The sequence below is a fragment of the Pseudorca crassidens genome, chromosome 9 (genome assembly GCF_039906515.1).
Source record: "Pseudorca crassidens isolate mPseCra1 chromosome 9, mPseCra1.hap1, whole genome shotgun sequence".
Taxonomy (NCBI): domain Eukaryota; kingdom Metazoa; phylum Chordata; class Mammalia; order Artiodactyla; family Delphinidae; genus Pseudorca; species Pseudorca crassidens.
Window position 1 is genome coordinate 29,811,240 of NC_090304.1, and position 12,392 is coordinate 29,823,631.

The following is a 12,392-nucleotide window of genomic DNA, read 5'->3' on the forward strand; positions in this document are numbered from 1 at the left end:
CAGCTGTAGGCTTGACCATACCGTTCTCCACTAGAGTGATAATTGAACTCTGACATATTCATTTATTCCTTAATTATGGCAACGTTAATACAAAGAATGCTCTTTGGGGAAGATGGAGGAAGCAACATGTAGGTTATTAAAATAGAAAAGGGATGGCAAACTAGTCTGATGAGCTTCATCAGGAAAAAGTTTATGTTCCACTAAAATTTGATAGCAATGCCCATTTCTTAATGAATGTTTTATTTTTTTATTTCAAAGGTTTCTCCCTGAATTAACAAAATTTTGCTGGGAAAAGATAGTGATTTCAAACACAAGTTGAGGCATGAGCCATCAATGCTACTGTGGAAAGATACACCTTATATTCACCAATGCAGAAAAAGATGATTATTCTTTCTAAAACTCACATAACCTCTAAGGGAAGAACAGCTTGGAATGAAGCAACCAGTCTATCACAGATCACACTACTTGGCTGTGGACAGGAATTCCAGGGTAGAAGACCACACTCAGGGTTCTAACTAGTGCACTTATTTGATCTCTGGATCACCCTAGTTCTGGATAGAGAAGAGAATAAAATGCTTACCAGTGTATTTACACTTCAAAATTCAGAGAACTTTCCAAATATCATCTCATTTATTGGTCATAGCAGTTACTAGTTATGCCTCTTTTCCAGATGAAAAAATAAGGATCAGAGAAGGTAAGTGACTTATTTAAGTTCACAAAGCAAATAAATCGCAGAACCAGAAATAGAACTTCAGGATTTTTGATTCCATGTCTTGGGGAGTCTCACCTATTTCTCACGCTGCTTTAACTGATACTGAGGACTTTGATGCTTAGGTCTCCCACTCTTAACACCTAACAACTTACAATTTGTTTTCCTGAATTTTTATTTTACTCTGGCTGAGAACATATACATCTTTTTATTGATTTATTTGTTCAACAGGCATTCATTAAGCTCTGGCCATGTACCCAGTACATGAGTCAGAATAAAGGTTACATAAAAGTTTTAGTCAGGGAATAATGTCTATACATTTAATCAACAAGAATCAGATATATCTAAGAAGCTTCCTCTGTCGCCTTTTTCCCATTGAAAAATTGATAGTATAAGCCTTCTGTCACTGATAATCAATGGATTAATTATCTATTTTGTGAATTTGAATCTAAATCCCAATGACCTGAAAAGTGATCAGTATACTTCTTTGATTTTTGCATAAGCTTGGAAACTGCAAGTGAATTTCAATATTCATTTAAGTAAAATATAATTAGTAGGGTTATGTTTGCTAAATAACAATGATCATCATCATAAGTATTATTCACTTCCATTTCAAGATGAGAAAGATAAGGTCTAGAACTGTTCAAGTTTACACAGAAAGCAAGCTGTAGAACGAGGACTTGAACTAAGATCTTCACATTAAACTAGATTTAATTTAATAATTAAGATTATTATTTTTTCAAGTTTATCACATACAATTATTTTGATCTAGGATGAATTCTAAATCATTTTGAAAATCATAAACAATTAAATGAAGTCTTTCATTTCACCTACTGAATTTAATATTAAATGACTTTTTTTTCTTGATGCATCCAGAGAATTGAAAGAGAAATGGAATACAGAATAGCTCTAATGAAATATGAACAGCTTATTAAGGAAAATAATCAGACTTTGTTATTCAAAGGGATATCCAGAACCAATACCATTTTTAAGCCTCCACAAATCGGATATATATTAATTCTGTAAAATCTAAAACCACAGCCATTTTGTCAAAATTAAGTGCATAAATTTCTTTCCTGAGGAGCTTGAGTATTTTTATATGTACCATTTCCCATCTTTAAAGATTCTTATTAGTAAAAATATTTTATCAGAGTATTAGTTTTCTTCAGAGTATCCCAAAATTATAAGGGAGGGCAATGTGTGTTTTCTAATTTACCTGAGTACTTTAGTGTTAATGTTGTTAGACCATTTTGGTATGGGAGATTCACTGTTTCCATTTCAACATATAATGCACATTAAAATTTTTGAGACATATTAAATTCTTTATTCAAACTAAGCTTCAAAATCTGGTGTGTATTTTGCATATATGGCACCTCTCAATTTAGAGCAACCACATTTCAAGAGCTCCACAGACACATGTGCCTAGTGGCAATTGTACTGGACAGTATAGGTATAGAGGAAAAGATAAATAGTAAACAAGCAACAAGAACAGCATAAATGCTGTGACAGGCTAATACAGTGCTATGGGAGCAAAAAGAAGAGAATCTCAACTAATTTGTGTAGCACTGGAAAAAACTTCTAAAGGAAGTGACATTTCAACTAATCTCAAAAGGAAGAGCTGACATTAGCCACAGGAAAGGGTAGGTGTAGGGAACTTTAGTGAAGGGAACACTATATACAACACTGTATATGTGTTGTTTATATGAAAATTCCTGGCTAGGAGTTCTGAATAGTGCATATAATCAGTGAAGTCCTTCAGGTTGTTTTTGGAATTATCTTACAAATTGCTGGTAATTTACAAAGAAAATCATGGTAGTTGTAGTTGTAAGTGTTCTATTCCATCCTAGAGCCCCAAACCTATCTTCTGGAGCTCCCATGATCTGGAAGAATACTAGAACTGTAGTTATTTGTGCTAGCAAAAGGCACTAGGCTTTAGATTTTATAAATACAGCTTAATCACTTTAATTATTATATAATTCCACTAAGTATATTGTGATTACAAGTGTGGTGGTCTTTCTTGTTCTGATAGATGATTAGCTTTTTGAAAGCAAAGGAAGTGATTTATATTTTTGTCCATACGTGGCTTTTACTATGTGTCAGGAACAGTGGCATATTTCCCAAAGTGCTTGATAATATTGAACATGTTTAGTATGAATTTATTAAGAACCAGAAAAGACATTCAAATATAATCACTGCATATTATAGCCTGCTAAAATACATGTTTGTTAAATAAAGATATTGCTTAGGAACTGTATGAGGTTGAACAGTGTCTCCCATAGTTCATGTCCCCCGGAAACCAGTGAGTGCGACTTTATTTAGAAATAGGAAGTTTGCAGATATAATCAAATTAAGATGAGTATATACTGGATTAGGGTGGGCCCTATATCAAACATGACTGGTGTCCTTATAATAAGGGAAATGTGGACACAAAGACAGATGAACAGGGAGAACACCATGTGATGATGGAGGCAGAGACTTAGTGATGCATCTACAAGCCAAGGATACCAAGGACTGCTGGCAACCACCAGAAACTAGGAATAGTCAAGGAAGCTCTTCCCCCAGAGCCCTGCTGATACCTTGGTTTGGGACTTCTAGCCTCTAGAACTGTGGAAGAATAACTTTCTGTTGTTTTAAGCCACCTAGTATGTGGTACTTTGTTACAGCAGTACTATGGAACTAATATAGAAACCTTCTTGGGCCCTCCATTGCTTCCCATATTTCCTTATGAAGCAGCTCTCTTAAGAGACTTCTATTTAATGTACTTGACAGATTAATCCCTTTCTCTACTAAACAAATTGTACTCTACTATCTAGAATTCCATATAGTCGTGCTCCCACCAAAAGAACTGTATGCTTACAGCCCAGAGCACTTATATTGTCAATACATAGTTTAATGAAATATCACATGAACTGGTGAAATATGAATGCAAAAGGAAAGACAGCTGCTGTTTCCATGAATACTAAGTTGGAGACTTTGGAAACTCTTTCCTTATAAAGGTGAGTCACATAAATATGCAATCAAATTAGATGTGGGTGAGGTAATTATTAAGACAAAAATAATGAAAATCTAGAAAATATGCTCATTCAGATTACTTTGTAAGTATCTTTAAATTCTTACTTCATTTTAATAAAAATAAAATTAGAGCTTATAGAATATATGCCATGGCATCATCAAAAAATCTACAAACAATAAATGCTGGAGAGAGTGTGGAGAAAAGGGAACACTCTTGCACTGTCGGTGGAAATGTAAATTGATACAGCCACTATGGAGAACAGTATGGAGGTTCCTTAAAAAACTAAATATAGAACTACCATATGACCCAGCAATCCCACTACTGGGCATACACCCTGAGAAAACCATAATTCAAAAAGAGTCATGTATCACAATGGTCATTGCAGCTCTATTTACAATAGCCAGGACATGGAAGCAACCTAAGTGTCCATCAACAGATAAATGGATAAAGAAAATGTGACACATATATACAATGGAATATTACTCAGCCATAAAAAGGAACGAAATTGAGTTATTTGTAGTGAGGTGGATGGACCTAGAGTCTGTCATACAGAGTGAAGTAAGTCAGAAAGAGAAAGACAAATACCGTATGCTAACACATATATATGGAATCTAAAAAAAAAAATGTCATGAAGAACCTAGGGGTAAGACAGGAATAAAGACACAGACCTACTAGAGAATGGACTTGAGGATATGGGGAGGGGGAAGGGTAAGCTGTGACAAAGTGAGAGAGTGGCATGGACATATGTAAAATAGATAGCTAGGGGGAAGCAGCCGCATAGCACAGGGAGATCAGCTCGGTGCTTTGTGACCACCTAGAGGTGTGGGATAGGGAGGGTGGGAGGGAGGGAGAAGCAAGAGGGAACAGATATGGGATCATATGTATATGTATAACTGATTCACTTTGTTATAAAGTAGAAGCTAACACACCACTGTAAAGAAATTATACTCCAATACAGATGTTAAAAAAAAATGAGTGTTTCTACTGTAAGTACAAGTTTATTACCCCATGTTTTTATTACATCACTTATTAGCCTGTAAGTTTCATGAACACAAAGGCTCTATCTGATTTGCTCCCCATTCTACCTTCAGTATTTAGTAAAATGCCTGGTATATAGCAGCCTCTTCCAAGATATTTTTTGAATAAATAAGCACAAAATGGAAAACCATTCTTTTCTGTTTTTCCCTTCTCCAAAGAATTATATTATCATCAATAAAGTTGTATTAAAATGGGCTGCTTTGGCCTTAAAAATGGATTCATTATAGAGAACTCAATTTTTTAATGGCATTTACAAAAACTGGGTTTTATCTACACATACATGAAAATTCTCATTTTTAGTATATCATTTTTCATAGCCCTAATATGCATTTCACATCATAATCCTTCTGAAAATACTTATGTACCTATTCTACATCTTCAAATAATTTCTATCTAATACCACAGTGTTATTTCCCCAAGTTTATAGATTAGGGTTCTGAGACAGAAAAGTTAGCTTAATTTCTTAAAGGCAGATTCCTAATGATGCCTCAAATTCATGAACTTCCAAATTCTAGATTAGCATTGAAATTGCCACTGTACTCTTGAGGAAATTGCACAGTCTTCCTGAGCCTTAGTTTCTTCAGTTACCAGATGAGGCTTTTTGACTTCATGATCTCTAGGATGCCCTCTACCCCAAGTCCTCATTTTCAGCACAGAAAATTCTGGATTTTCTTATCAATTAAAAAAAAATGTGACTTCTCACTGCTCTTCTTTCCAAAATGGGAGACAGAGTACACAGCTAGTTAAAGAATGACAGAAAGGATAAGGTGGAGACGTGTTAGTGAGTATGGAGTAGGAAGAAAGCAAGGGACAGAAGACAGGGTGAATGTGATGTCAGCCTGCTAGGATAAACGTTTTGGGGAAGAAAATCATGGAATATTTTATGCTCACATAACCTGCAAGATTTTACTCGTACTTTCCTACAGGAATATCAGTGGTAAGTTGGAAAGGCTTTGAGGCCTTGAGGTATGCAGCTTAAAAAATTAAAGACTTGGTCAACTCTTAATAACTAAATAGAATATAGTTTTATTAAATTGTTATAAAATAGTTGCTACATGACCTCTAAATCTCAATCTGAGTGAATTTATAATTAAGTTTTATTCCTTAAACTATGTATGATAATAAGATAGAGGCAACTAATATTATGTTCTTTTTACAAGCTATACAAATATTCCTTTTTTCTACATCTTTAGCTACTTAAAGTAACTTAATAGGAACTATTAAAAAAATCTTATTACATTTGGTAAATAAAAATGATGTAGAGTTTCAGATGGTCCAACAAGATGAAGAATTTACCACTGGAATTCTGTTAAATAACTTCAGGAGTTATATTTTTGCCTTGAAAACTTTCATCATGGAACACAGCTGTGAAACAACTTTGGCTTCAGACAGAAAGGCTATAATAAAGCACCTCCTAGCTATACTTAGGTTCAAGAGGTTTATGGTGGTGAACAGCAGAAAAGATGAAATGTTTCAATAAGCCCCTCAGGCTGATTTAGTTAGCATTCACAAAGTGGAATAACCTATACATCACATACCCTTTGTTAGCTGGTTGTTTAGAATAGATGTATGAGTCACTGGATTTTATTTTAGCAGTTGGGCAATGCAATTCTCCTTTTGCCCAAAATATTAAAATGCAGAAATGTGAAACTAAGAGAGGTAATGTCATATCTTATACAGGATGCTTATCAACCACTGTAATGGATAGAGAAATTCTTCTGCTCTTGTCATTCCATGTTTCACCTTGGTAGGCACAAATGATAAATCACCTCATGCACAAAAATTTTCTATTATTAAACTAATCAGCAAACTACAGTATATTTTTAAAAATTGTGTGGGGGAGAGGTGTTGGAGGGGGGAAGCTTGCAAATCCAAAGAAAGGTGGCATAAGAGAAGGATAAGCAAGATTCTATCCTGCATGATTTCAAGTACAAATGAATCCCTCTGGGAGTTTGGGGGAATTCATATATATATATATATATATATATATATATATATACACACACACACATAGATGTGTGTGTGTGTGTGTGTCTATGTATGTGTGTGTGTATATATATATATATATATATTTTTTTTTTTTTTTTTTTCTCTCAGACACTGTTCAGAATTAATGAGGGTACCTGCAACGATGCTGGCAAGCTGCTGGGTTCTGGTGATGGGGTAGATGCTGCGTGCCTGAACGATTGCTGAAGCGATTTTCTTGGCGTGCTTCTCCTCCCCGTATGTTCTCAGGATGGATGCAAGTGCCTGTTGATCTAAAGCGTTCACAACATCAGCTGCTGTGGGCATGTCAGGGTACCTACGCAGAAGAAGAGCCAATTACTTCACTGACGTCAGTTTTCATTGACAAGAGGTGAAACTTCAGAGTACTGAGACATAAAGTCAGGCATACACACATAGTCTAAGAGGTCTTATGAGGTTTTTAAAGTCACAGACTGAAATCTTACACAAATGAAATAGATTTTCCGTTTCAAATACCCATGATTATGGCAAGTGGGACTGTGTGTGACATTCATTAAGGTCAAGGGCAGCAGGAAGTTAAAATGCTTTACTAGCCTTTAACTCAGAAAGAAGTAATTATGGCTTATGAAGATTTCTCCTTAGAGGTCAGGAAGATGGCGGAAGAGTAACACACGGAGATCACCTTCCTCCCCACAGATACACCAGAAATACATCTACACATGGAACAACTCCTACAGAACACCTACTGAACACGGGCAGAAGACCTCAGACCTCCCAAAAGGCAAGAAAGTCCCCACGTACCTGGGTAGGGCAAAAGAAAAAACAATAAACAGAGACAAAAGAATAGGGACGGGACCTACACCAGTGGGAGGGAGCTGTGAAGGAGAAAAGGTTTCCACACACTGGGAAGCCCCTTCGCCGGCGGAGACTGCGGGTGGCGGAGGGGGGAAGATTCGGAGCCGCAGAGGGGAGCGCAGAATCAAGGGTGCGGAAAGCAAGTGGAGAGATTCCCGCACAGAGGATCGATGCCGACCGGCACTCACCAGCCCGAGAGGCTTGTTTGCTCACACGCTGGGGCGGGCGGGGCTGGGAGCTGAGGCTCGGGCTTCGGTTGGAGCGCAGGGAGAGGACTCGGGTTGGCGGCGTGAACACAGCCTGCAGTGGGTTAGTGCACCACAGCTAGCCGGGAGGGAATCCGGGGAAAAGTCTGGATCTGCCAAAGAGGCAAGAGACTTTTTCTTCCCTCTTGGTTTCCTGGTGCGCGAGGAGAGGAGATTAAGAGCGCTGCTTAAAGGACCTCCAGAGACGGGCGCGAGCTGCAGCTAACAGCGCGGACCCCAGAGACGGGCATGAGACGCTAAGACCGCTGCTGCTGCCACCAAGAAGCCTGTGTGCGAGCACAGCTCACTATCCACACCCCCCTTCCGGGGAGCCTGTGCAGCCCGCCACTGCCAGGGTCCCGGGATCCTGGGACAACTTCCACGGAAGAACACACGGCGCGCCTCAGGCTGGTGCAACGTCACGCCGGCCTCTGCCGCCGCAGGCTCGCACCGCACTCCATGCCCCTCCTTCTCCGCAGCCTGAGTGAGCCAGAGTGCCCGAAGAAGCTGCTCCTTTAACCCCATCCTGTCTGAGCGAAGAACAGATGCCCGCCAGCGACCTACACGCAGAGGCGGGGCCAAATCCGAAGCTGAGCCCCAGGAGCAGTGAGAACAAAGAAGAGAAAGGGAAATCTCTCCCAGCAGCCTCAGAAGCAGCGGATTAAAGCTCCACAATCAACTTGATGTACCCTGCATCTGTGGAATACATGAATAGACAACGAATCATCCCAAATTGAGGAGGTGGACTTTGAGAGCAAGATTTATTATTTTTTCCCCTTTTCCTCTTCTGGTGAGTGTGTATGTGTATGCTTCTGTGTGAGATTTTGTCTGCATAGCTTTGCTTCCACCATTTGTCCTAGGGTTCTATCCGTCCGTTTTTTTTTTAATTTTTTTTCTTAATAATTATTTTTTATTTTAATAACTTTATTTTATCTTCTTTCTTTCTTTCTTTCTTTCCTTCCTTCCCTCCTTCCTCCCTCCCTCTCTCCTTTCTTTCTTCCTTCCTTCCTTCCTTTCTTTCTACTTTTTCTCCCTTTTATTCGGAGCCGTGGGGATGAAACGCTCTTAGTGCTGCAGCCAGGAGTCAGTGCTGTGCCTCTGAGGTGGGAAAGACAAGTTCAGGACACTGGTCCACAAGAGACCTCCCAGCTCCACATAATATCAAACAGCGAAAATCTCCCAGAGATCTCCATCTCAACACCAGCACCCAGCTTCACTCAACGAGCAGCAAGCTACAGTGCTGGACACCCTATGCCAACAACTAGCAAGAAAGGAACACAACCCCACCCATTAGCAGAGAGGCTGCCTAAAATCATAATAAGTCCACAGACACCCCAAACCACACCACCAGACGTGGACCTGCCCACCAGAAAGACAAGATCCAGCCTCATCCACCAGAACACAGGCACTAGTCCCCTCCACCAGGAAACCTACACAACCCACTGAAGCAACTTTAGCCACTGGGGACGGACACCAAAAACAACGTGAACTACAAACCTGCAGCCTGCAAAATGGAGACCCCAAACACAGTAAGATAAGCAAAATGAGAAGACAGAAAAACACACAGCAGATGAAGGAGCAAGATAAAAACCCACCAGACCTAACAAATGAAGGGGAAATAGGGAGTCTACCTGAAAAAGAATTTAGAATAATGATAGTAAAGATGATCCAAAATCTTGGAAATAGAATACACAAAATGTAAGAAACATTTAACAAGGACCTAGAAGAACTAAAGATGAAACAACCAACGATGAACAACACAATAAATGAAATTAAAAATACTCCAGATGGGATCAATAGCAGAATAACTGAGGCAGAAGAATGTATAAGTGACCTGGAAGATAAAATTGTGGAAATAACTACTGCAGAGCAGAATAAAGAAAAAAGAATGAAAAGAACTGAGGACAGTCTCAGAGACCTCTGGGACAACATTAAATGCACCAACATTAGAATTATAGGGGTTCCAGAAGAAGAAGAGAAAAAGAAAGGGACTGATAAAATATTTGAAGAGATTATAGTTGAAAACTTCCCTAATATGGGAAAGGAAATAGTTAATCAAGTCCAGGAAGCACAGAGAGTCCCATACAGGATAAATCCAAGGAGAAATACGCCAAGACACGTATTAATCAAACTGTCAAAAATTAAATACAAAGAAAACATATTAAAAGCAGCAAGGGAAAAACAACAAATAACACACAAGGGAATCCCCATAAGGTTAACAGCTGATCTTTCAGCAGAAACTCTGCAAGCCAGAAGGGACCGGCAGGACATATTTAAAGTGATGAAGGAGAAAAACCTGCAACCAAGATTACTCTACCCACCAAGGATCTCATTCAGATTTGATGGAGAAATTAAAACCTTTACAGACAAGCAAAAGCTGAGAGAGTTCAGCACCAAGAAACCAGCTTTACAACAAATGCTAAAGGAACTTCTCTAGGCAAGAAACACATGAGAAGGAAAAGACCTACAATAACGAACAGAAAACAATTAAGAAAACGGGAATAGGAACATACATATCGATAATTACCTTAAATGTAAATGGACTAAATGCTCCCACCAAAAGACACAGATTGGCTGAATGGATACAAAAACAAGACCCATATATATGCTGTCTACAGGAGACCCACTTAAGACCTACAGACACATACAAACTGAAAGTAAGGGGATGGAAAAAGATATTCCATGCAAATGGAAACCAAAAGAAAGCTGGAGTAGCAATTCTCATATCAGACAAAATAGACTTTAAAATAAAGACTATTGGAAGAGACAAAGAAGGACACTGCATAATGATCAAGGGATCGATCCAGGAAGAAGATATAACAATTGTAAATATTTATGCACCCAACATAGGAGCACCTCAATACATAAGGCAGATGCTAACAGCCATAAAAGGGGAAATTGACAGTAACACATTCATAGTAGGGGACTTTAACACCTGACTTTCACTAATGGACAGATCATCCAAAATGAAAATAAATAAGGAAACACAAGCTTTAAATGATACATTAAACAAGATGAACTTAATTGATATTTATAGGACATTCCATCCAAAAACAACAGAATACACATTTTTCTCAAGTGCTCATGGAACATTCTCCAGGATAGATCATATCCTGGGTCACATATCAAGCCTTGGTAAGTGTAAGAAAATTGAAATTTTGTCAAGTATCTTTTTCAACCACAACGTTATGAGACTAGATATCAATTACAGGAAAAGATCTGTAAAAAATACAAACACATGGAGGCTAAACAATACACTACTTAATAATGAAGTGATCACTGAAGAAATCAAACAGGAAATAAAAAAATACCTAGAAACAAATGACAATGGAGACACGACGACCCAAAACCTATGGGATGCAGCAAAAGCAGTTCTAAGAGGGAAGTTTATAGCAATACAATCCTACCTTAAGAAACAGGAAACATCTCGAATAAACAACCCAACCTTGCACCTAAAGCAATTAGAGAAAGAAGAACAAAAAACACCCAAAGTTAGCAGAAGGAAAGAAATTATAAAAATCAGATCAGAAATAAATGAAAAAGAAATGAAGGAAATGATAGCAAACATCAATAAAACTAAAAGCTGGTTCTTTGAGAAGATAAACAAAATTGATAAACCAGTAGCCAGACTCATCAAGAAAAAAAGGGAGAAGACTCAAATCAATAGAATTAGAAATGAAAAAGGAGAAGTAACAACTGACACTGCAGAAATACAAACGATCATGAGAGATTACTACAAGCAACTCTATGCCAATAAAATGGAAAACCGGGAAGAAATGGACAAATTCTTAGAAATGCACAACCTGCCAAGACTGAATCAGGAAGAAATAGATAATATGAACAGACCAATCACAAGCACTGAAATTGAAAGTGTGATTAAAATTCTTCCAACAAACAAAAGCCCAGGACCAGATGGCTTCACAGGCGAATTCTATCAAACATTTAGAGAAGAGCTAACACCTATCCTTCTCAAACTCTTCCAAAATATAGCAGAGGGAGGACACTACCAAACTCATTCTACAAGGCCACCATCACCCTGATATCAAAACCAGACAAGGATGTCACAAAGAAAGAAAACTACAGGCCAATATCACTGATGAACATAGATGCAAAAATCCTCAACAAAATACAAGCAAACAGAATCCAACAGCACATTAAAATGATCATACACCATGATCAAGTGGGGTTTACTCCAGGAATGCAAAGATTCTTCAATATATGCAAATCAATTAACGTGATACACCATATTAACAAATTGAAGGAGAAAAACCATATGATCATCTCAACAGCTGCAGAGAAAGCTTTCGACAAAATTCAACACCCATTTATGATAAAAACCCTGCAGAAACTAGGCATAGAGGGAACTTTCCTCAACATAATAAAGGCCATATATGACAAACCCACAGCCAACATCGTCCTCAATGGTGAAAAACTGAAAGCATTTCCACTAAGGTCAGGAACAAGACAAGGTTGCCCACTCTCACCACTATTATTCAACATAGTTTTGGAAGTTTTAGCCACAGCAATCAGAGAAGAAAAGGAAATAAAAGGAATCCAAACCGGAAAA

At 38.1% G+C, this 12,392-nt stretch overlaps 1 protein-coding gene across 12 annotated transcripts in view; it reads right to left on the reverse strand.

The window, feature by feature from the left end:
• The window catches only part of METTL15 (methyltransferase 15, mitochondrial 12S rRNA N4-cytidine), a 382,575-nt gene that overhangs the window by 217,706 nt on the left and 152,477 nt on the right, over window positions 1-12,392 (reverse strand). For all 12 annotated transcript variants that reach the window (XR_010946103.1, XM_067749556.1, XM_067749558.1 and 9 more), the window contains one exon: window positions 6,884-7,062. Coding sequence is in view for 11 of the 12 variants with exons in the window: in XM_067749556.1 (XP_067605657.1) it covers window positions 6,884-7,062 (179 nt within the window). In the remaining variant the exon portion in view is untranslated. The remainder of the gene's footprint in view (window positions 1-6,883; window positions 7,063-12,392) is intronic.